General features: G+C 39.1%; 1 protein-coding gene across 4 annotated transcripts in view; it reads right to left on the bottom strand.

Moving 5' to 3' along the window:
- The window catches only part of CCDC186 (coiled-coil domain containing 186), a 54,584-nt gene extending 32,377 nt beyond the window's left edge, over positions 1–22,207 (bottom strand). The window contains exons 1-4 of one of the 4 annotated variants that reach the window (XM_003904276.4): positions 21,642–22,207; positions 20,781–20,905; positions 10,273–10,965; positions 5,215–5,341 (exon numbers count right to left, since the gene is read on the bottom strand). In XM_003904276.4, the coding sequence (XP_003904325.1) occupies positions 5,215–5,341; positions 10,273–10,904 (759 nt within the window). In that variant the 5' untranslated portion in view covers positions 10,905–10,965; positions 20,781–20,905; positions 21,642–22,207. The remainder of the gene's footprint in view (positions 1–5,214; positions 5,342–10,272; positions 10,966–20,780; positions 20,906–21,641) is intronic. The other 3 variants (XM_003904275.4, XM_017944331.3, XM_009215389.4) reach the window with 3 other exon arrangements.
- Positions 22,208–23,542: the final 1,335 nt, after the last annotated feature.

Below are 23,542 nucleotides of genomic sequence, written 5' to 3'. Positions count from 1 at the left end.
GCATTTTAGGTTCAAAATGCAAACAAACTGAAAAGAGTGGAAAAAATACATAATGCAAACAGCAATCATAAGGAAGGAAGAGTGGCTATACTTACATAAAAAACAGACTAAAATTAAGAATGTTACTAGAGATAAAGAATAGCTCATAAAAATAAAAAAGATCAAGCCATCAGAAAGATCTAACAGATAAATGTATATGCATCTAAGAATGTAGCATCAAAATACATGAGACAAAAACTAACAGAAATAAAAGGGAAAACAGACAAGTCAACAATAGTTGGAGACTTCACTACCCTACTTTCAAATAACGAATAGAATTAGGCAGATGATTAACACAGAAATAGGAGACTTAACCGCTACAAAACAATGGAATCTAATACATCTACACAACACTCCACCCAGGAACAGCAGTGTATACACTTTCATCAAGTGCACATGGAATATTCTCCATGACAGAGGATACGCTAGGTTACAAACAAACTTCCATAAATTTAAATGATTAAAATCATATGGAGTATGTTCTCCTACCATAATGGAATAAAATGAGACCTCAGTAACAGAAAGAAATTTGGGAAATTCACAAATTTGTGAAAATTAAAACACATACTCCCTAAATAAACACAGAAGAAATTGCAAGGGAAATTAGGAAGTACTAGATGACTAATGAAAATGAAAACATAATATACCACAACTTAGAAGACACATCTAAATGAGTGCTTAGAGGAAAATTTATAACTATAAATACCTATATTAAAAAAGAAGAAAGGGGGCCAGGTGCGGTGGCTCATGCCTGTAATCTCAGCACTTTGGGAGGCAGAGACAGGAGGATCACCTGAGGTCAGGAGTTCGAGACCAGCCTGGCCAACATTGTGAAACCCCGTCTCTACCAAAAATACAAAAATTAGCTGGGTGCGGTGGCGGGCGCCTGTAATCCCAGCTACTCGGGAGGCTGAGGCAAGACAATCGCTTGAACCCAGGAGGCCGAAGTTGCAGTGAGCTGAGATCGCGCCACTGCCCTCCAGTCTGGGTGACAAGAGTAAAATGCCGTTTCAAAAAAAAAAAAAAAAAAAAAGAAGAAAGGATATCAAACTAATAACCTAAACTTCCATCTTAAGACACTGGAAAAAGAGCAAACTAAACCGAATACCAAGAGGAGGAAGAAAATAATAAAAACTAGAATGGAAATTAATGAAATGAAGAATAGAAAAACAGAGACAAGCCCAGGTGAAGTGGCTCATGCTTGTAATCTCAGCACTTTGGGAGGCTGAGGCAGTGGATCGCTTGAGCTCATGAGTTCAAGACCAGCCTGGGCAATATAGTGAAAACCCGTCTCCACAAAAAAATACAAAAATTAGCTGGATGTGGTAGTGCATGCCTGTAGCAGCAGCTACTCAGGAGGCCGAGGTGGGAGGATCACTTGAGCCTTATAGGTAGAGGCTGCAGTGAACCAAGATCATAACACCACACTCCAGCCTGGGTGATAGCGCCAGACTCTGTCTCGGAAAAAAAAAAAAAAAAGAAAAGAAAAGAAAAGAAAAAGAAAAACGGAGACAACAAACAAAACCAAAAATTAGTTCTCTGAAAAGATGAAAATTGACAAACCTTTAGTTGGAATGACTGAGGAAAAAAGAAAGATGACTGAAATTACTAGAATCAAAACGAAAGAGGGACATTACTACTGACCTTATAGAAATAAAAAGAATTGAATGAATAAATACTATGAACAATTTAACTTAGAGACGAAATGAACAATTCCTAGAAGACACAAACTACCAAAACTGACTCAAGAAGAAACAGAAGATCTGAATAGACCTATAACAAGTAGAGATTGAATCAGAATAACAAAAAAGAACAACGAAAACCTACCCACAAAGAACAATTCAGGCCCAGGTGGCTACACAGGTAAAATTGTTTAAAACAATTAAAGAAGAATAAATACCAATTCTTCACAAATTTTTGCTCTTCCCCCAAAAAGGAACACTTCCCAACTCATTCTATTCATTCCTAGGTATACACCTGAGAGAAATGAAAGCATATGTACACATAAAAACTAGTACATCAATGTTCAGAGGCATTATTCATAATAGTCAAATGGCAGAAACAACCCAAATGTCCATCAACTGATGAAGGGGTAAACATTAAAACATTAAATATCTATATAATGAACTACTATTCAATCATTAAAAAGAATGAAGTACTGATACATGCTACAACTTGAATGAAACCTTAAAAACACTATGTTAAATAAAACAAGCTAGATAAAAAGGGGTACTTATTATATAATTCCTTTTATATGAAATGTCCAGAATAGGGAAATATGTAGAGACCAAAAGATTACTTGTTCCCTAGGGCAGGGTTGAGGGAGTACTGTTGGAGGGAAACGAGAAGTGACTACTAATGTGTGCTGCATTTCTTTTTGGGGTGATGGCATGTTCTATAATTGTGGTGGTTGTACAAGTAAAAGTCATTGAATTGTACACTTAAAATAAGTGAACTGTGTGGAAAGTTAATTATATCTCCATAAACCTGTTGAAAGAGACCTAAATCTTACTTTATCGTACACATATACTAATTTTCCTTATTACAAAATTATCTACAGCAACACTGAGCAATAGAAGTACAAGCCACGTGTGGAATTTAAACTTTCTAGTAGTCACACTTTAAAAAGTAAAATTCTTTTTACTGCTGGGTGCAGTGGCTCATGCCTGTAATCCCAGCACTTTGGGAGGCCAAGATGGGCAGATTGCCTGAAGTCAGGAGTTCAAGACTGGCTTGGCTAACATGGTGAAACCCTGTCTCTACTAAAAATACAAAAATTAGCCAGGCGTAGTGGCAGGCGCCTGTAATCCTAGCTACTCAGGAGGCTGAGGCAGGAGAATTGCTTGAACCTGGGAGATGGAGGTTGCAGTGAGCCAAGATCGCCATTGCACCCCAGCCTGGGCAACAAGAGCGAAACCCCATCTCAAAAATAAAATAAAATAAAATAAAAAATAAAAAAAAGAAACAGGTGAAATAGTTTATTAAACCCAATATATCCAAAATATTATCATTCCAATATTATCAATCCACGTGAAAAAAATGAGCTGTTTTATTTTTATACTAACTCTTCTAAGTTACATGTGTATTTTACACTTACAGCACTTCTCAATTTAGACTAGCTACCTTTCAAGTACTCAATAGTTATGCAGCTGGTGGATGCCATATTAGATAGTGCAGATCTAGAGATAAAATCAAGGAAGAAAAGCCTGTTATACTGATTTTCTATTTAGAAGTATAAAGTTATTGAAATGCTAGCAAAGGCCGGGCGCGGTGGCTCAAGCCTGTAATCCCAGCACTTTGGGAGGCCGAGACGGGCGGATCACGAGGTCAGGAGATCAAGACCATCCTGGCTAACAAGGTGAAACCCCGTCTCTATTAAGAAATACAAAAAACTAGCCGGGCGAGGTGGCGGGCGCCTGTAGTCCCAGCTACTCGGGAGGCTGAGGCCAGAGAATGGCGTGAACCCGGGAGGCGGAGCTTGCAGTGAGCTGAGATCCGGCCACTGCACTCTAGCCTGGGCGACAGAGCGAGACTCCGTCTCAAAAAAAAAAAAAAAAAAAAAAAAAAGAAATGCTAGCAAAAGAAAGGTGAATCCAATTTTCTCTGGAAAAAAAAAAAAAAAACCACTAATAAGGTCGTGAAAGGAAGGGCTCTGGTTCCATTCTACCTGTTCAGTCTGAAGTTTCTGGTCATTGAGTGACCTGACTACCAAAATACGGATTCAGCCTGTTATTAAGGCTCCCTTACACTTTACCATTCTAACTTTGGTTTATATGTGGGGACCCTAGAGCACATCAAAATCAGGATTAAATACATCCAATATTACAAATACAGTCACCTTCCAATGACGCATCAAGTGAAAACTTGTTTTACCAATTGTTTACTGTTATTTTCATTATATAACTTTCTGTGAAAGATGAGACAAAATGAAATACTTTTAAGGCTAGAATGCTTCTAATCCTTTTCACAGAAGAAAAAGCACCTCAAAAATAAAGAGCAGCTCAGCTTTGCTATTAGTCTGAATATTCACTTTGTTGATTCATGCATCAGAGGAGTTCATTTAAAAACTAGAAAGAGTCGGGGGCAGTGGCTCATGCCTGTAATCCCAGTACTTTGGGAGGCCAGGCTAAGGCAAGTGGATCACCTGAGGTCAGGAGTTCAAGACCAGCCTGGCCAACATGGTGAAACCCTGTCTCTAATAAAAATACAAAAACTGGCTGGGTGTGGTTGGTGGCCGTCTATAATCCCAGGTACTTGGGAGGCTGAGGCAGAAGAATCACTTGAATCCAGGAGTCAAAGATTGCAGTGAGCCGAGATTGTGCCATTGCATTCCACCCTGGGTGATGAGAGCAAAACTCTGTCTCAAAGAAAAATAAAAAGTAAAAAAAAAAAAAAAAAAGAAAGAAAAGGACAGGCTAGGAAAGCCAGTAAGCCAGATGCAATCTAGCCTTCACAATATAGTTTTTAAAAATACTGAGAATGGAACCACACCAAAATATAAACTTAAAACATCCTAATGTCAGACATAAACTTTTATATTTCTATTGCTTCCTCCCTATTGGCAAAAACAGTCTAGTTGACTCAAATCGTCTTTTTGCTTATTTTGAACATAATGGAATGTGTTCTACTATATGTAGTACAGCAGTCACACATATAAGAATAAACTTACATAAAAGGAAATACATCAGGCTATGAGTCCTACTTTGTAAAAGAGAATGGTTTAAATGCCACGCAATTCTCTGCATTTAGAATATGATTTACCTTATAGAACTTCAACTTATACGAAAGTTTTTTTTGTTTTTTTTTTTTGAGACAAGGTCTCACTCTGTCACCCAGGCTGCAGTACAGTGGCACGATCTCAGCTCACTGTAGCCTCAATCTCCCAGGCTCAAGTGGTCCATCCACCTCAGCCTCCTGAATAGCTGAGATTACAGGCGCATGCCACCAGATGCAGCTAATTTTCTGGGGTTTTTTTGTTTTTGTTTTTGTTTTTTGTAGAGACAGGGTTTCACCATGTTGCCCAGGCTGGTCTCAAACTCCTGGGCTCAAGTAATCCACCCACCTTGGCCTCCCAAAGTGCTAGGATTACAGGCGAGAGCTGCCACAATCAGTTGCCATGAATGTATTTATTTTATTAATTGAAGTATGGTCTTTGAAGATTTTTTTCTTTTTTACCTGTTTAATTGTGTTCATATGCTGCTTCTCTGTTTCTGTTCTTTTTTTTAGTTCTTCTCTTAAATTGTCTTTTTCTGAACAAATGTCTACGAAGAGCTCCTGATGCTTCTTATTTTCTTTAATTAACCTAAATATAAAAAGGGCAGTATATGTAAAACATAATTTAAAATGGAGATAAACTAATATGTGGAATATAATTTGTTTACAGATTAGGGTAGAGATATCTATAATTATTCATTATAATGTTAATAAATTAACATTCCTAAATAATCATTTTATAGTGAAACATAATACTTTGCAAAAGATTCTCTGGCTAATTAGGCTGTTAACTTTTCCCTAGAAATATGAATATTTCAAATCAAAATATAATCAGATGAATGAAAAGCACACTCTTCCAAATGTATACCTTCGGGTATCTCAATTATGCACCAATCCTGTCAGCATTGACACTCTTCAAATAAGTGGTTCTCAACGACAGGCAATTTTGCCCTTTCAGGCAAATCTGTCTGAAGACATTTTTGGTTGTCGTAACAGGGGTAGGGGCTGCTACTGGCATCTAGTGGATGGAGGCCAGGGATGCTGCTAAAAACATCCTACAATGCACAAGACAACTCCAACAAAGAATCTGGCCCCAAAGGGCCATACTGCTAAAGCTGAAGTCTTGCTTTAGATTTTAACTATTTTAATGATATTCTAATAGTTATAATGTACAGTCAACGTAAAACAGCAAAATAAAATCTAGGCAGAAATATCATCTTGAATTCCCCTAGAAAAAGAGAAATAAAATCTCAAAAACTGCCTGCAAAGTGCTAAGATACCTAAGAAAGTTAACAGCAAGTACTCGAGGCCTTAGCTGTAACCTGACACTTATTGCACATTTGCTATTGGTTAAATTTAGTTTTTTTAGTTTAAAAAAGTGTATTATTTCATTTAGTATTCAAAATAAGTCTATGAAATTATTACTATCACTTCTGTTTTACAAATTAAAAAAAAAAAAAACTAGTTAGGCATGATGGCTCACGCCACGAGTCCCAGGAGAGGCACTTGATTCCAGGAGTTCCAGGCTGCAGTGAACTCCACTGCACTCCTGCCTGGGCAACAGAATAAGACCCTTGTCTCTAAAAATAAAATATTAATAGCAAAACAAAACTGAAGCCTAAGACTTGTTCCAGGTCACACAGCTAGTAAGCAGTTGAACTCTGAATTTTGTTTTGGATCCAGGTATAGTACCAAAGCCCCAGGCCTTTCCACCTTCCACTTCGAAGATCACTCATTAACTCAACAAGTACTTACTCGGCATCTATTTTATGTGGGAAATATGTCAGCAGATAGCCCCTGCCCTGGTGGAACTTACATTCATTCTAGGGGATAAAATAAAAATAGACCCTAGATACATAACAAAATGTCAGCTGGTGATTAAGTCCTATTAAGAAAAATAAAGGAGAGCGAAAAGCCAGAGAGTGACTTGAGCTGCTATTTTAGATAAGTAGTCCAGACAGGCTTCTCTGAAAAGGTGACAGTTGAGCCTAGGAATACAGTGAGGAAACAATCATAAAAACGTTTGGAAAAAAGGCAAATACATGCATGCTTATTCAAGCCTTTTATGACACAGTGGTTTAACTTAGATCATTTATGTGAGGCATACTCAGTGTGCTACACAAAACCGCTTGAGACACAAGAGTCCTGGCTATAGTTCACAAGCGAATAATAAAGGGAGGGGGAAGTGAAGAGCAGTGAATACTCAATTTGTTACTTATGTGCCAAATGCATATGCTATATATAAACAACTATTCTTAATTACGAATTTTGATCCCAGCACTTTGGGAGGCCGAGGCAGGCAGATCATGATATCAAGAGATCGAGACCACCCTGGCAAACATGGTAAAACCCCGTCTCCACTAAAAATACAAAAATAAGCTGGGTATGGTAGCGCATGCCTGTAGTCCCAGCTACTTGGGAGGCTGAGGCAGGAGAATCGCTTGAGCCTGGGATGCGGAGGTTGTAGTGAGCCGAGATCCGCCACCGCACTCCAGCTTGGCAACAGAGCGAGACTCCGTCTGAAAGAAAAAAAAAAAAGAATTTTGGGCTGGTCACAGTGGTGCATGCCTATAATCCTGGCACTCTGGGAGGCCAGTGTGGGTGGATCGCCTGAGCTCCGGAGCTCCAGACTAGCCTGGGCGACATCATGAAACCCCATCTCTACAACAACAAAAAAAAACCAACACAAAAGTATTAGCTGAGCATAGTGATGCACACCTGTAGTCCCAGCTACTTGGGATGCTGAGGTGAGAGGACAAATTGAGCACAGGAGGTTGAGGCTGCAGTGAGCTGAGATCACGCCCACTACACTCCAGCTTGGGAGAAAAAGACCCTATCTCAAAAAAAAAAAAAAAGAACAATTTTGGGCCAGGCGCAGGGGCTCCCGCCTGTAATCCCAGAAATTTGGGAGGCTGAGGCGGGTAGATCACTTGAAGTCAGGAGTTTGAGACCAGCCTGGCCAACATGGCGAAACCCTGTCTCTACTAAAAATACAAAAATTAGCTGGGTGTAGTGGTAGGCACCTGTAGTTCCAGCTACTTGGGAGCCTGAGGTGGGAGAATTGCTTGAATCCAGGAGGCAGAGGTTGCAGTGAGCTGCGGTCGCGCCACTGCACTCCAGCCTGTATGACAGAGCGCACCTCCACCTCAAAAAAAAAAAAAAAAAAAAGAATTCGGTTGAAACTTTAGACAGTAATATTGATGTGTTCAAATATCAAGGAACAGAAATAAAGAGAAGAATGGTGCTTGCGAGGGCACAGGGGGTGAGTGAAAAGGGTAGATATTGGTAAAAGCCTACAGACTTTTCAGTTATAAAATGAGTAAGTCCTGGGGATCTAATATACTCCATGGTGATAACAGTTAATAACATCATATTGTACACTTGAAATTTGTTTAGACAGTAGATCTTAAATGTTCTCACTACACACACAAAGGTAACTGTGATGTGACAGATGTGTTAACTAACTTGATTGTGGTAATCATTTCACAATGTATATCAAATCATCACATTGTACTCTTTAAATATATACAATTTTTATCAGTTATATTTCAATAAAGCTGGGGCAAGAATGGGGGAATAGATGTATACACAAAGATATCTGGAAATAGATGGATTCATGAAAATTTCAAAGAAAGTAAAAGGCAGTTTTCTTCATAGAAAATTAGATGAAGGAAAAAGTTAAGAAAAAAATCTAGTTGTTTTAGAGCTAACCTGAATCACACAGCATTTTATCTGGAATTTAAAACATTATGTGTATAACCAGAGATTAACTAGAGATTAACCTCGATTTAAAATAACACCTGACATTTGTGTGATGTCCTAATGTCCACAAACAATTCCATCAGGTAAGTACTGTCACTCTCAGGTGAAAAAATCTTTCACTCAAAGAGGCTGACTTGGCCAAGACAACAGAGCTGGCAAATGCCAATGGGTATCTTCCAAATAGCAGACATCAGAATTATGATTATTCTACTCACTTGTTCTGCCACTGTTCTGACAGGATGAAGCAAAAAAGAGAAACCAGTTTTCTACTCTATTTCTAGTATTTTCAGATACACTTAACAACTTACAACTGGCTCATTTCTAATAACCGTATTTTAAAAAGCTCTAAAGCCCCATTAACAAAGCTTAGATTTTAACTTTGCATTTGTTAGCATATGGCCTTGAACAAGTTACTTTTTATCTCTCTGTGCTTCAGGTAACTCACCTGTACAATGGGGATAATAATACATGTCACAGAGAGTTCTTGTGAAGAATCCATGAACTAATGTATGTAATATACCAGGCACATAATTATCAGCATATACATGTTTACCGCTATTATCATTAAATGTAAAACATCTTATAATTTATAAGATATATTTATAACTTATATATGAAAGTGGCAAGAGTCTAGATCTAAGTAAAGTGGGAAGAGGCATCAGAGATAATCTCAAGAGGAAGGTCTAAAAGAATAGGTACAGACTACAGGAAAATGAGAAAGTTACCCTATAAAATGCAAGAACAGCAGCAGCACTGATGGTTCAAGTACAAAAGCATATAGTTTATTCATATAATATAGTATTTCAGTAATGAATAGCAATAGCAGGGGGTAGTATTAAGAAGGGCCTTGGAGTACTTGCAAACCCAAGTTCACAGTAGCATTATTAACAACAGTCAAAAAGCAGAAGGAACCCAGATGTCCATTAATGGATGAATAAACAAAATGTGGTATATACATACAATGGAATATTATTCAGCTTTAAAAAGAAATGAAATTCTGGCATGTTACAACATGGATAAATGAGGACATCAGGCTAAGTGAAATAAGCCAGTCATGAAATGACAAGTATATGATTTCACCTACATGAGGTATCATGAGTAGTCAAACTCAGCAACAGAAAGTAGAACGGTGGTTGCCAGGGGCTAAGGGAAAGTGGAAATAGTGTTGTTGCTTAACGAATACAGTATTTCAGGTTTGCAAAGTGAAAAAGTTCTGCAGACTGGTTGTCCAACAGTGTGAGTATATAATAACACTACTGAAATGTACACATAAAAATGGTTAAGATGGTAAATTTTAAACTATCATGAAAACATAAGTTCACAAATCCAAAAGAAGTCTAAAAATATATTATTATTTACTGAATGACAATTATTCTGTTCTCTAAATTTTAATTTTTTAAACCAATGAATTTAGAATGGAGATTTTAAGAAAAAGTTTTGGAATTTTATGACTTGTCATTTCCTTTTGAGTTTCTCTTAGTTCTGACAACATTATACTTCTACATTCTTTCAAAAGTGAATTTGAGTTGTCTATAAAAATTTCTAGCATGTTAATACATTTATACTATTTAACATATTAGATAGTTGAAAAACTCAACATTTGCTCACACATTCAGTAACTATACATTTATTGTTCAGCTACTATGTGCATGATTCTAACGTGGAAGTAAAAATGGACAAAATGATATTTTCCTTTAAAGAATTCTATCTCGAATCCCTGTGGGGAAAAAAAATAACCTAAAGGTATAAAAAACTTACTTTTTTATGATATGTTCCTGCTGCAAATATTTATCTTGCACACACTTTTCAAACAGAACTAATGCATGTTCTCCCTTATTCATTCCATTTGGTACTCGATGTTCTGCAAACTCCGTAGATAAGAGCTCAGATTCTATTTCTTCCAACAAATCCTCTGATGCTGAAACGCTCTTTATTTTTGAAATAAATTTCTTGGTGCAGTCTGTATCATAGGGGCTTTCTGAATAAGTCTTTTCATTAGCTGATTCTGGAAATGTAGATGACCTTAATTCCACTAATATTTGTGTTACTTTCTGTTCTGTTTCATTTGTTTTTGAAATCTGTTTAGCAAAATTTCCACTAGGAAAATCAGCTGTTTGTTCAGAATTTTCTAGGCCTATGTCTGTTTTGGCACAAGAATCCTCACCTCCACCATGATCTGGAATATAATTTTCCTGGGCTTCAATTCGATTATTATGCTCATTAGGTTGACATAAAGTTTTATCAGTGTTTAATGACAATAGTTTGGACTCATTTTCTAATTTGCTGCTTTCATCACCAGAAAACAAGTTGCATGAGTCTTCCTGTAATTCACGTGTTTTCCCAACATTTTTATCAGAGGAAGCAGGGGCTATGTGGTCTGTCTCTGACATGCTGACTGGCACCAATTCACTTTGTAATTCTTCAAATCTGCTCCTGATCTTCGTTTTACATCTAAGAAATTGAAACATCAAAATTAAAAACCACTTTAAATCAAAACCCCATACAAGCTTGAACACACTCTGTGATGTGGAATAACATCACAAATTTTATCACTAATAATTCCTTTAAAAGCCTTTCCTTGAGAAAAAAGAAAAAGGACTAGGACAGCTAACCCAAGCTGGCTAGCTACAAGCAGTAAGGCCATTGCAAAGTCTGTCTTTCCTCCCTCAATTCAAACAACTTTATTAATTAATTTCAGTTGTAGCCTGCCATTCTCCAATCATCCCCATAAGATGTTAGGTAAGGAGTAACGCTAGCAACTAGAAGATGAGTGCCAAAGAATGCTGAGAATTCCTTCAGCTCTGTAAAGAAAAAAAGACTACCTCATAAATCTGTAAGAAAACACTGGAGAAATAATACACCAATAAAAGCACTAGAAGAGAAATCACAAACCAAGATAACAAAACAATGCACATTAAAGCAGATAAAAATTTACTGAGAAGGAAACCTAAATAACAAGACACAACTATCTATAGCCCAGAGATCTAGATTTGAGCCATAATGAAGTCAGGGTATAAAGAATCCCTGGTACAAATTAGTTTTCCATCCAGGCAGGAATTTACGAAGTACTATGGTGATTTTCAAATTCTCATCAGGAAAAAAACAATGTCCAGTACGAATAAAATGGAGCCCATATGCACTGCCTAGGTCAATAAAAACAACTTTAAAAATTAATTTGACAAAGTTAGAATATATGTATACACACACACACACACACATATATATATATATTTTTTGGGGGGGACAGAGTCTCACTATTGTTGCCCGGGCTGGAGTGCAATGGTGAGATCTTGGCTCACTGCAACCTCTGCCTCCCAGGTTCCAGCAATTCTCCTGCCTCAGCCTCCTGAGTAGCTGAGACTACAGGGGTCCACCACTACGCCTGGCTAATTTTTTGTATTTTTAGTAAGAGAGGTATCAAACTCCTGACCTCAGGTGATCCACCTGCCTTGGCCTCCCAAAGTGCTAGGAATACAGGGGTGAGCCACCACATCCAGCCTAGAATATATTTTTAAATTGCTTATGGAGGTTACTATTCTAGTCATTTTATGAAAATTAGTCATCTTCAAATATTATCCTACAACATATAATTATAAAATATTTCCACAATCTTGATAAAAAAAAATTGTTGACTTCTTTCGTCAGGTATCAACAAAGCATGTACAAGGTCATGAGTTACTGAAACCATGTGAGGTTAGATTAAAAAGTGGGCAGATCATAGTTTTGACAGAAATAACAGAGCAATAGTTCCAGATGAGAGATACACTAATGGAAAATACCTCTAGTTTATACATGAGATATAAACTAATGGAAAACTAATGGAGAGATACACTACATTTTTAAGTAACAAAACGTGTATGGTTACATCAGGCTGGGATAAAGGTGGTTATCAGAGGATGATGAAAAGAGAGAGAGAAGACTGGTCAGGGAGACTCCATAGAAGGCTAAGCAGGAGTGAATTTTGTTAAGAACAAATCATGGTAAATCAGAATAGACTTGTATACTTAATTATAGTGCAGAGTTTCTAGCACATAGTGGGTTCTCCAATATTTGTTCAATTAAAACTTGTAAGCACAGAAATGGTAACACTAGTATTTGAGAAATATTATTCTAGGAATCTCAAAAATGGGAAGAATAAGTGTAAGAAAGGAAAAGCAGACCAGCTTGTTAAATATGCTAATTTCTAGACTGCCCTCTGGGGCATCAATTAATAGAGCCATTGGCCTAAATACTCTACCTCTCTGTATAAATATGTTTCTGAACAACCAAATTATCATTATCTTGCTGCAGGTATTTTATAACCAAGCCAAAGTACACACTAGTATTAAAGGCTTGGTTTAGACAATACAAAAAAAGGGAGTAAATAAAAGACCTCGTAAGTACTCTGTATTCCAAAATCTAGGACAAAATAAAATAATTCTCAGAGGCACTGCCACCTACATTACCTCACCCAAAGTAACTCACTTTAAGATATAACTTGTGGGCTGGGTGTGGTGGCTCACACCTGTAATCCCAGCACTTTGGGATGCCAAGGCGGGCGGATCACGAGGACAGGAGTTCAAGACCAGCCTAGCCAAGATGATGCAACTCCCCCGTCTCTACTAAAAATACAAAAATTAGCTGGGTGTGGTGGCAGCCGCCTGTAATCCCAGCTACTCGCAGGGCTGAGGCAGAGAACTGCTTGAACCCGGAAGGCAGAGGTTGCGGTGAGCCAAGATTGCGCCACTGGACTCCAGCCTGGGAGACAGAGCAAGACTCTGTCTCAAAAAAACAAAAAACAAAAACAAAAAACAATTAGCAAGGCATGACAGTGGGTGCCTGTAATCCCAGCTACTCACGAGGCTGAGGCAGAAGAATTGCTTGAACCCAGGAGGTGGAGGGTGCAGTGGGCCGAGATCGTGCCATTGCACTCCAGCCTGGGTAACAGAGTGAGACACTTTGTCTCAAAAACAATAAAAAAATAATAAGGAGAAGAAGCACCTCTTTGAGTCAAATTACACCTCCTCATGCCAAGCAGCTGGGAACAGCTTCAACTTTTCTTCAGAGAAAACAATGAGTTTGTGACTTCATTTCTTTTATTTTAATGGCTAGAACCTGTCTTAATTTCTGGAATAAGTTTTTTGTAGTAGCCAAAAGCGGCGTAATAGTTACATCAGACTGAGATTCTTAAAAGGACTGCACTTCAGAAGAAAGTACAGAGATTAGGAGTGTTTTACACTGTATGACTGGAGACCTAGTAAGGAAAAAATAAAATCATTTCATGTTTATACCCCAGATTTAAGATTCCTCAGTAAACCAGTTGTACTACTTTTCCATTCTTATCTCTCAACACATTCCTGAAATCCTGGCACTTCACTATACTTCACTAGCCCAACCAGTCTAACTCAGAGATTCCCCCAATTTGCATATTAACATTTCAATGGCTTTGTTCTCAACTAGAATGTCCTTCCCTTAGGTCTATCTAAAGCCTATGTTTAAAGGACCAATTCTAACGTCACATCTTCCTCCAAATTTTCTCTCATCACAAGTACAAAAATAGTCTCTCAGGGTAAATTAAAAAACACTGCATTTATACTCATCAAGCACATAGAGCCTTTCTTGTGACCTTTTTGACGAGGCAGCTTTAGCCTTTTAATGATCTTTGTACTTGCATGAAGATGGAACCTCACTCTGAACTGAATCAAACTCTAAAGTCTCATGCAATATAATAGTAATAATATATCTAACAAACATGTTCTCTACTACATTTACATGCATTTTTGCAAATGCTCTTCAGTGGTTATAAAAATGAAGGTGGGGTCAACCGGGTTTACACAGTGATCTAGGGAGCAAACAGCATTCAGTGGATGGAAAACAGGTTGTAAGATGACAATGTGCAAGACAGTGTAGAACAACAAAAATGTGTCATCCTGCTGGATATTAATCTAGACTTAAAAAGCTGTTTATCTGGTTACCCAAGCTTAGAATCTGTTTTATATATCCTTCTCCTGTAAATTAAGGAAGACTCAGATTAACCTCAAAAGGCAAGTACTTTCTGTAACTTCTCTCAGCAATATGCTCATGACCTTTAGAAAATCATGTAAATTGGCATGTGATAACTACTTAGCTTGCAAGCTGTTTTTTTTTTTTAATTTTAATTTTAATTTTTGTAAAGACAGAGTCTCATTCTGTTGCCAGGCTGAGTGCAGTGGCATGATCTCGGCTCACTGCAACCTCCGACTCCCTGGTTCAAGTCATTCTCCTGCCTCAGCCTCCCAAATAGCTGAGATTACAGGCACAAGCCGCCATGCCCAGCTAATTTTTGTATTTTTAGTAAGATAGGCGGTTTCACCATGAAGGCCAGGATGGTGTCTCTGGACCTCGTCATCCGCCCACCTCGGCCTTCCAAAGTGCTGGGATTACAGGCGTGAGCCACTGTACCTGGCCGCTTGCACACCTTCTGATGATGCTCAAATGAATACTGTTTGGCAGCCAAAGGAAAAGGAGGGGGTTAACAATGGTCTATGTGTATATATGCAACAAAGCCATCACCATAAATAGCTGCACAAGAGTGGCAGCAGCTGGGGGGGAAAAGCGATGAACTTGATTATGTCCACAATTAACCAGAAGAAAAACAGTTGGCTGAGTCCTCATGTAGGCCTCCAGTTGACAATACTGATGAAGGCCAATTTGGTTGCTATTCAAGTTTTTTGAGGGGAGAGGGGCATGGGGTAAAAGGGGAGCCGTCATCGAGGCTACTAAGGATAGAATGGGAGGTAGTAGACTAAAGGGGAAGGATGTAAAACAAGACATTCATTTGTAAGATTATTTTAAGAAGTGCTGGTACATCCGGGGTGCAGTGTGTAATCCCAACACCTTAGAAGGCTGATGTGGAAGGACTGATTGAGATCAGGAGTTTGAGACCAGCCTGGGCAACATAACAAGACCTCATCTCTACAAAAAAAAATTTGTTAAAGTTAGCTGGGCATGGTGGCATGTACCTGTATTCCCAGCTACTCAGAAAGCTGAGGTGGGAGGATCACTTGAGTCCAGGAGTTCAAGGCTGCAATGAGCTATGATGGCACCACTGCACTCCAGCCTGAACAAGAGTGAGACTAGGTCTCTAAAAAAAAGAAGTGCTTGTACAAAGCAAATTTACACTCATACATATATATAAATATATATATATAGTAATTACAATTATAGATTACAATACCTTTTAGGAACTCTTACTCATTAGGAGAAACTGTATTTAATACAGTACAGTCACAAAATTTCTTTTAACTCAAGTACCTTTTCTCCCCTAGAGTTGTTTCTGTTTCTGACACAGTACTACAGGACCAATTCACACTTCGAAATCATTTCAGTGGGTGAGAACTGGTTTCGCTCTTACTGGAGCTCATCAGCTGTAGGCAACTGGTCAAGAAACAACTTTTACTTGCCTTAAAGTCAACCATTACCCACTTTGGAACTTATTTTTTAATGAAAGAACTCACATTTCTACAAAATTATTTTCACACAAGAACCATATAAATGAAAACACTGTCTTTTGGTTCCATTTCCTGTTTTTCTAATTAGCAGTATAAACAACAAAAAATTTAGGTTTATTTGATAAACTGCAAATATTGCTCCTATATATAACATCACTATTGTTTGTAAAATCTAAGATTGGTGTTCGAGGTATTTTTCAGACCCTGCATTTTGATGCACCAGCTGGTGCCTGCCACCTGGACCACTAAACTGGCTCAACTGGTCTTGTAACCTGGCACAAGAAGACAGCTTCAACCCCCTATGAGTCATCCCCGACCCAACCAATTAGCATTCCCCATTCCCTAGCCCCCTGCCCACCAATTTATCCTTAAAAAACTCTAGTCTCCTAATTTTCAGGGAGATTGATTTGAGTAATTAACTTCTTACTACTACTTGGCTGGCGCTCTGCATTTATTAAACCTTCTCTATTGCAATACTGCTATCTCAGTAAACTGCCTCTATCTGTGCAGTAGGCAAGAACCTGTGAGGTGATTACAAACTCACAGACACTCAGTAACAGGTTATCAAACAACTAGTCTCATACGAAGGTACTAAGAAACACATTTCCAAACTAGATGTTCATTTTTACCAAATACATATTGAGCATCCATTAATATGTGCAGGCACTATTCTAAGTGTTGGGAACATGGCAGTGAATAAAACAGAAATCCTCATTTTATTCTCGTATTTTACTGCCAATAAACACTAAAGTATTATGAATTCTACACTAATGTTACAGTATTTTAACTTTAAGGTTTGCCAGGGCTCCATCAGAAGCTAAGAAAGAAATGTGTAAGTGTTTTAAGTCTATTAAGAGAAATCTGGCTTCATTCACAGACTATAAATTTTTAAATTATAAACTGCAGTACCATTCTTTTTTTTGAGATGGAGTCTCACTCTGTCACCCAGGCTGGAGGGCAGTAGTGCCATCTTGGCTCACTGCAACCTCCGCCTCCTGGGTTCCAGCGATTCTCCCGCTCAGCCTCCCCAGTAGCTGAGATTACCAGGGTGTGCCACCACAACCAGTTAATTTCTGTATTTTTAGTAAGGGGTTTCACCATGTTGGCCAGGCTCTCTTGAACTCTTGACCTCAAGCGATCTGCCGGCCTCAGCCTCCCAAAGTGCTGGGAGTACAGGCATGAGCCACTGCACCCAGCCCATACCATTCTTAAATAATACCAGCTGTATACTTCTCAAGTAATATCCATTAAGCAAACTGACCTTGAGACCACTCCTGTTCTTCAATATGGCTTACTGTCTTTTGTAGGAAAAGTACCTACATCAAAAGAGCTTTAATGTATTCTCCAAAAACACCTTGAAAGCAGCATAAACAAAAGAATAACATCTTTCTGACTAGTTCTATCAAGATTTTGATATTGCAATTAATGTCAGAACTAAAATCAAATCAAAAAAGCATCCACACAGTTCAATGTAACCTGCTCACAACCCCCAAATAACTGATTTTTGATAAATAATTAACTTTAAAAGACAAACTTTCTGGATAAAGCTAGCTAGCTATTTACTTATTTATTTATATTTAGAAATAGGGTCTTATTCTGTCACTCAGGCTGGAATGCAGTGGCTCAATCATAGCTCACTGCAGCTTCAAACTTCTGGGCTCAAGCAATCATCCCACTTAAGCCTCCCAAGTAGATAAGACTACAGGTGCATGCCACCTTACCCAGTTAATATTTTTAACTTAGCTTTTTAAAAACAGAATAATAGGATGGAAAAGAACTTGTGTAAGAAACATGAAAATGTTGTTTCACGTGATGAAAATATCTGACACTTAAGTTTCATACAAGGTGAATTTATGCAGATAAAATTCTGCTTTTAAAAGATAAAAACCAAGGGGGCTATTTGAAAAAACACCATAAGCTCCACAAAAAGGAAGAAATGATTTTTAAAGTAGTCACATCCTATTAAGCTTTTGGGTAAAATTTAATTTTTTATTTTATTATTAGAGATAGAGTCTTGCTCTGTCACCCAGGTTGGAGTACAGTCAGAGGTCACTGCAGCCTCAAATTCCTGGGCTCAAGTGATCCTCCTACCTCAGGCTCCTAAGAAGCTGGGACTACAGGTACATGCCGCCAAACCCAGCTAATTTTTAAAAATGTTTTGTAGAGATGGAGTCTTGCTATGTTGCCCAGGGTGATCTCAAACTACTGGCATCAAGCAATCTTTTCACCTTAACCCCCGAAAAGTGCTGGGATTACAGATGTGAGCCACCATGGTTGGCACAAATTTAACTGTAATATACTGAATTTCCTTTAAGTGAAACATAGCACTAGAATAAGAAAGTTTCCTTTAGTTCACCAGTTTGAAAAGTTTGCTTTATGAGACCACGGTTATTTATCCCTGTGGGGGTATGTTTAGCTTTACACCCAAGGCGCAAGGCAAGAACTTTATGATATATGCATTATATCACACACAGACACACACAAAAAGATGTTTTAAAGAACAGAATGGAGCAATAGAAGGCGGAAGACCCCCAAACTCCACCAACTCCCAAATAGTACCAAATCCTGTGATAGGATAACAGCACAAACAGAAATTATGGTCCATCAAAATTCCATGAAAAAGAGGGTCGGTGGCTACATCATAGTTCACATTGTCAAGTTACGCCATATATGTCGTATCAGCTCAGTTATTTTACATATCTCCTATAAATACTTTAAAATACTAAAGCAGAAAGTTATCAGAAATAATTGCCTACTAATATAGAAATCTAATTTGAAGACTGCACTTGCACTTCAATGAGTCGAAGAAAACACGAAAAGTATTATCAGCTAATTTTCTTCCAAATCTGAAAACGAATAAAGGTAAAAAAAAATCTGTTTCTTTTTCAAAAAGGAAGGCTCTCAAGCCTTCCTTTACAGGTGGCTCACACCCGTAATCCCAGCACTTTGGGAGGCCGAGATGGGAGGATGAAATGAGGCCAAGAATTAAGAGACCAGCCTTGGAAACACAGCAAGACCTGGTCTATAAAAAATAATAATATATATTTTTTAATTAAAAAGATTAGCATGGTGGCCTGTGCCTGTTGTCCTAGATACTCAGGAGGCTAAGGCAAGAGGATTGCTTGAGCCCAGGTCAAGCCTACAGTGAATTATGACCATACCACTATACCCCAGCCTGGGTGACAGACTGAGATCTTGTCTCAAAAAACTAAACAAAATGAAGGCTAACATCTTTAAAAAAATTTTTTTTCAAGTTAAAAGCCTGCATTATATTAAAAAGTTTGGGTTAATGTTTAAATTTTGAAACCACCTTCGGCCAGGGTTGGTTAATTTTGTGTGCTCTAGTTTATTAAAAACATGAACTGATAGTCTACTGTGGGATTATGTAGTTAAGTGTGGTACACATTACATAGTCTACATAATCCTACAACTATCAGTTCATGTGTCTTAATGATAGACGAATGTTAATAAACTCACAATCCAATCAAAACTATGCTGGGGCTGATTTCCACTTTGTGTCTACTATCCCTTCATCTCAGTATTTGCCCTTTTTTTTTACTTTTTAGCCCAAATACATTTTTAAAATCTCAGTAGCTAAGAAAGTTCAAAGCAGTTTGAAACAATAGATTAAATTATCTATGCTCTCACTGCTGCCCCTAAAATGAATACTAAGTATAACATTTGCAATACTGTAAACTCAATGATATGTTTATGAGAAACTGAAGAACCAGCTTTAGTTATTTTAAGGTAGAGATAAAAGAAAAACCTAAGTTTTATTAAAATAAAAAAAAATTTCAGAGTAAGGTTTCTTACTTTAACACGAAACCGTTGCATGAATTTGAGAAACTAGTGCAGATTACTAGTCCTTCTTCAAAGGGAAAGATTATTTTCTAAATCTCCAAATAAAGCTGCTTTGTGCTTCAACCTACTGTCTCTTCCCTAGAGTCAGTATACTGCAACGCTTTTATCTTCACTCCGTGATGTCAGCATAAAGCTGCAAATAGATGTTTCTAAACTGAACATACTAAGCAATCATCATCAGCAATGCTGTCACCGCACAGCATTAAAGAACAACTCTTTAGTTTATGGGTGAAAGAACTAAAAGGTCAGAGTGGTCACTGTGATACACACCAGTCAACCCTTTCCGTTAGCAATAAAGAGGACTCAAAAGCCAATGACACACTATGCAATCTCCACTGTTTAAAGAAACCTTAAGTTTATATGCAGTTATTCTGAATTTAACAGGGCCTTTAAAAAAATAAACACAATCTATGCATTTCCAGGGAGAATCTTCAGTAATTATACGTTTGCCTATTATGCTGTAAAAAGAAGTTTTAATTCTTAATACTGAAAGATTCGTGATCTAATATCTTCACTGAATTAAAAATAACATGAAAAGACCAAAAATAAAACAGAAAAATGAACCAGCCCAATCACTACTGTTTTTTATTTGTGTAATGTTGGATAAATAATTGAAGTTACACAGGGAACAGTGTACATTACACACAGAGATAGTTCAGTTTCACTATCAATCTCTCTAGAACCTGAATCCTTCCCACGAGATTAACACTTAGGTAAATATTAAGGTGTAGTTAGTCGCTGAGAAAGCCACACCCACCTATTTAGCATACCTAGATAATAGCAGATTAATTTCTTCTGAATGACTACCACTCCACCTCCTGAAACTCTAATTTACTGCACACATTAGAAGACAACACCCGGCCTATAGTTTTGGAAGAAACAAAAAGCTGGGCATCAAAGGAACATGACACACATGCAGAGAAAACGGCCAAGTACCTGGGACTGTACTGCGTATTTTTACTATATTCTCTCTTCTGATTCCCATAGGTAACAAGATTATCAAGTGAAAGAAGTAGGATTCTAATCCAGATGTTCTGACTCCAAATCCAGGACTTTTTCCTCTAAACAAAATCAAGACGGGAATATTAGCTGAAGTTGTTAAACTGTTAACAGCTAAGCAATAATCACACCTGCACTGTTTCCCAAGATTGCTACTTTAGGGACTCGGGGAAGGGTTTCTGTTTTGTTTTTACCATTTTTCACTACTGATGGAGGCATAAATTTGAAACCCCGTCCTTACCAATCAAGGTTTATGAAATGCCTTGATGTCCTTGAAAGACCACATAAAGAACAGTATCCACACTCCAAAGAATCATTTCTAAGGAACTTAGAATCACAGTAATGGAAGTGTTTGGAAGAGGGTAACAAGTCATCACAACAGTAAACATAGAACACCCACATATGGTCAACTCCAGACGAAAAGCGAAATCGGCGACTGAGTCTAGGAAAGATTCTCGAGCAGGTGGGGCTTGGCTGCAGTTCACACGCAGCCCAGGCAAAGGGCTCGAATTCAGACGCTCTCGAGGCACAGCCCCCACGACCCCCGCTGACCCCTCTTCGCCACCTCCAAGGTCCCGGAACCGAAGGAGGAAGGCAGGGAGAAGAAGGGGCTTGAAACTCGTTCCCCAGCCCTCCCCTTCCTCCACGCCCTCGAAGGAGCCCGGCGGGGAGCCGGTTCGACCTAGCCCTCGCCCTCGCCCCCGCCCTGGGACCTGAGGAAGGAGCAGAAGGCTGGCAGCCCCACCGCACCGCGACCGCGACTCCCCGGTCTGCCCCGAGCGCCCCTCAGACACTCACCCCACTTCTCCAAGCCTCAGGCCACACCCTAACGAGGCTGCTGGAGCTGCGGCTCAGGGGCCAACTTTCCCATAACGGGGTCCGACCAGTCAAGAGTGGGAGGAAAAGACCGCGGTGAGAAACAGCCGACGCCTCACTCCCTCAGCCGCGGTTTCCCCAAGCCCCTGCGGAGCTGACACATCAACAAAGATGGCGGCGACGCTGAAGCCGGCCCGGTTACAGCTGAGGGGGCGGGGGCTCCCTGGAGGAACCAATCAACGCAGCGCGGGCGGGGTGACGCAGCACACCTTGAGGTCCTGGGTAACCTGTCTGCAGTAGGCGGGGCCGGCGGAACTCACCTCCCACCTCGCCGCCCGGGAGGCCCCGCCCCGCACTCAACCGGGCTGGGCACCCACGCCCCCGCGACCTGGAAAGCCGACTCTCCTGCCCCTTGGTATTGTCCTTCCTCTTACGCTCCTCCCGAGCCACGCAGGTTGTTTCTTTCTGCAGGACGCTCTTGTTGGCTATTACTCCTCCTCACCCTTTGGCCTGCATGAGTCTGGGACATAAAGCAATAAAAGAGAATTTGAAATTGGTGGCTTCCCGGCTCTGGTGCGTAAACCTTGCACCTTACGTGGGCGGAATCGGCTGGAGCAGGCTACCTGTCAGGTCGACGATTCAGCCCTGGGGGAGACGTCGGGGGGGTTCCACAAGAGCGCGTTCGTGTCTTCAGCGTGGCGCTGTTACCATTGTTTAATAATAAACTGCTGGTGCCTTCGTCTCTGGCTCCAGACTGAGCGCACTGATGGTAGGAAGTGTCCTCTCGCGGCTGGGTAACCTGGCACGCAGCATGGCAACAAAAAGTGTATTGGGTACAGTTGCCTCCCTGGAGCCAGAGAAGGAAGGTCAGCAGTTCAGTCTCTGGAGGTTTTGCAAACCTCCTCAGTCCGGAGAAACAGTGTTCTTTGGTTTAGGACTTACACACATCACATGAATGAAAATAGCTAATTCAGACAATTCTGCAATGTAAGAGTTTGTAAAGCAAAACTTACTACTGCTCTGTTAAATTTCTTCGATACTGTTGGCAAAACACACACACGGAGGTGTAATGGCACCTCACTCCTTAAATGAAGGTACTACATTGAATGAAGCACATTTTGCAGTTAAAGTGTCTTGTCACAGAAAATGAATGATTTGACTTTAAAACAAATCGACCAAACCTTCCTAGGGAGACATTAATCCACGGGGAAAAAACTGAAGAAATCTTAAGCTGTTTTCAGTACTCGTCAGTAATAACATTGGTATTGCTACTTCTGAATATTCATGAATTTATAATTAGTATAAAGTATCTTTGTGAACCAAGTTTTTCACTATAAAAGATACACAAATATAAACCAAAGACATTACATTAAAATTCTGCAATCCTATATTTGAATTTACAAAAATGAGAATTAACTCATGGTACATTTTTTTCATGAAAAAAAGGTGTGTCCACTGAAAACTCCTAGAACAGTGACCAACCCATTGCACACTCCTGTTCTCCAGATTATGATCTCTAAATAGCATTTCCCAGAAAAAGTTACTTTGGCTCCTCTTGGAGGTTAAGTGCTGATTCTCAGTAGGGGCAAGAAATATGCAAGATAGCCTAGGACATGTTGGTTTTAGCAGAAAGCAAGGAAGAAAGCAAAGATAACATGAACTGTGCCCAAAAGACTCAGAAGGCAGTTCAAAGATGCTGCAACTTCTCAAACAGGACAAATTTAGCATTCAAAAATGGTAACAGCAATGGGTTACACATTATGTAAAAAATCAGTGAGTGCATTTATTTTTTTCAATGTCATTGACCCTCTTGGAAAGATGCCAACGAGTCATTACAATCTGAGAACTGATAAAGGTAAAGAATCAAGCATTCATCCTACCTT

This window comes from Papio anubis, chromosome 11 (assembly GCF_008728515.1).
Source record: "Papio anubis isolate 15944 chromosome 11, Panubis1.0, whole genome shotgun sequence".
Taxonomy (NCBI): domain Eukaryota; kingdom Metazoa; phylum Chordata; class Mammalia; order Primates; family Cercopithecidae; genus Papio; species Papio anubis.
This window is presented reverse-complemented; position numbering and strand designations above follow the sequence as displayed.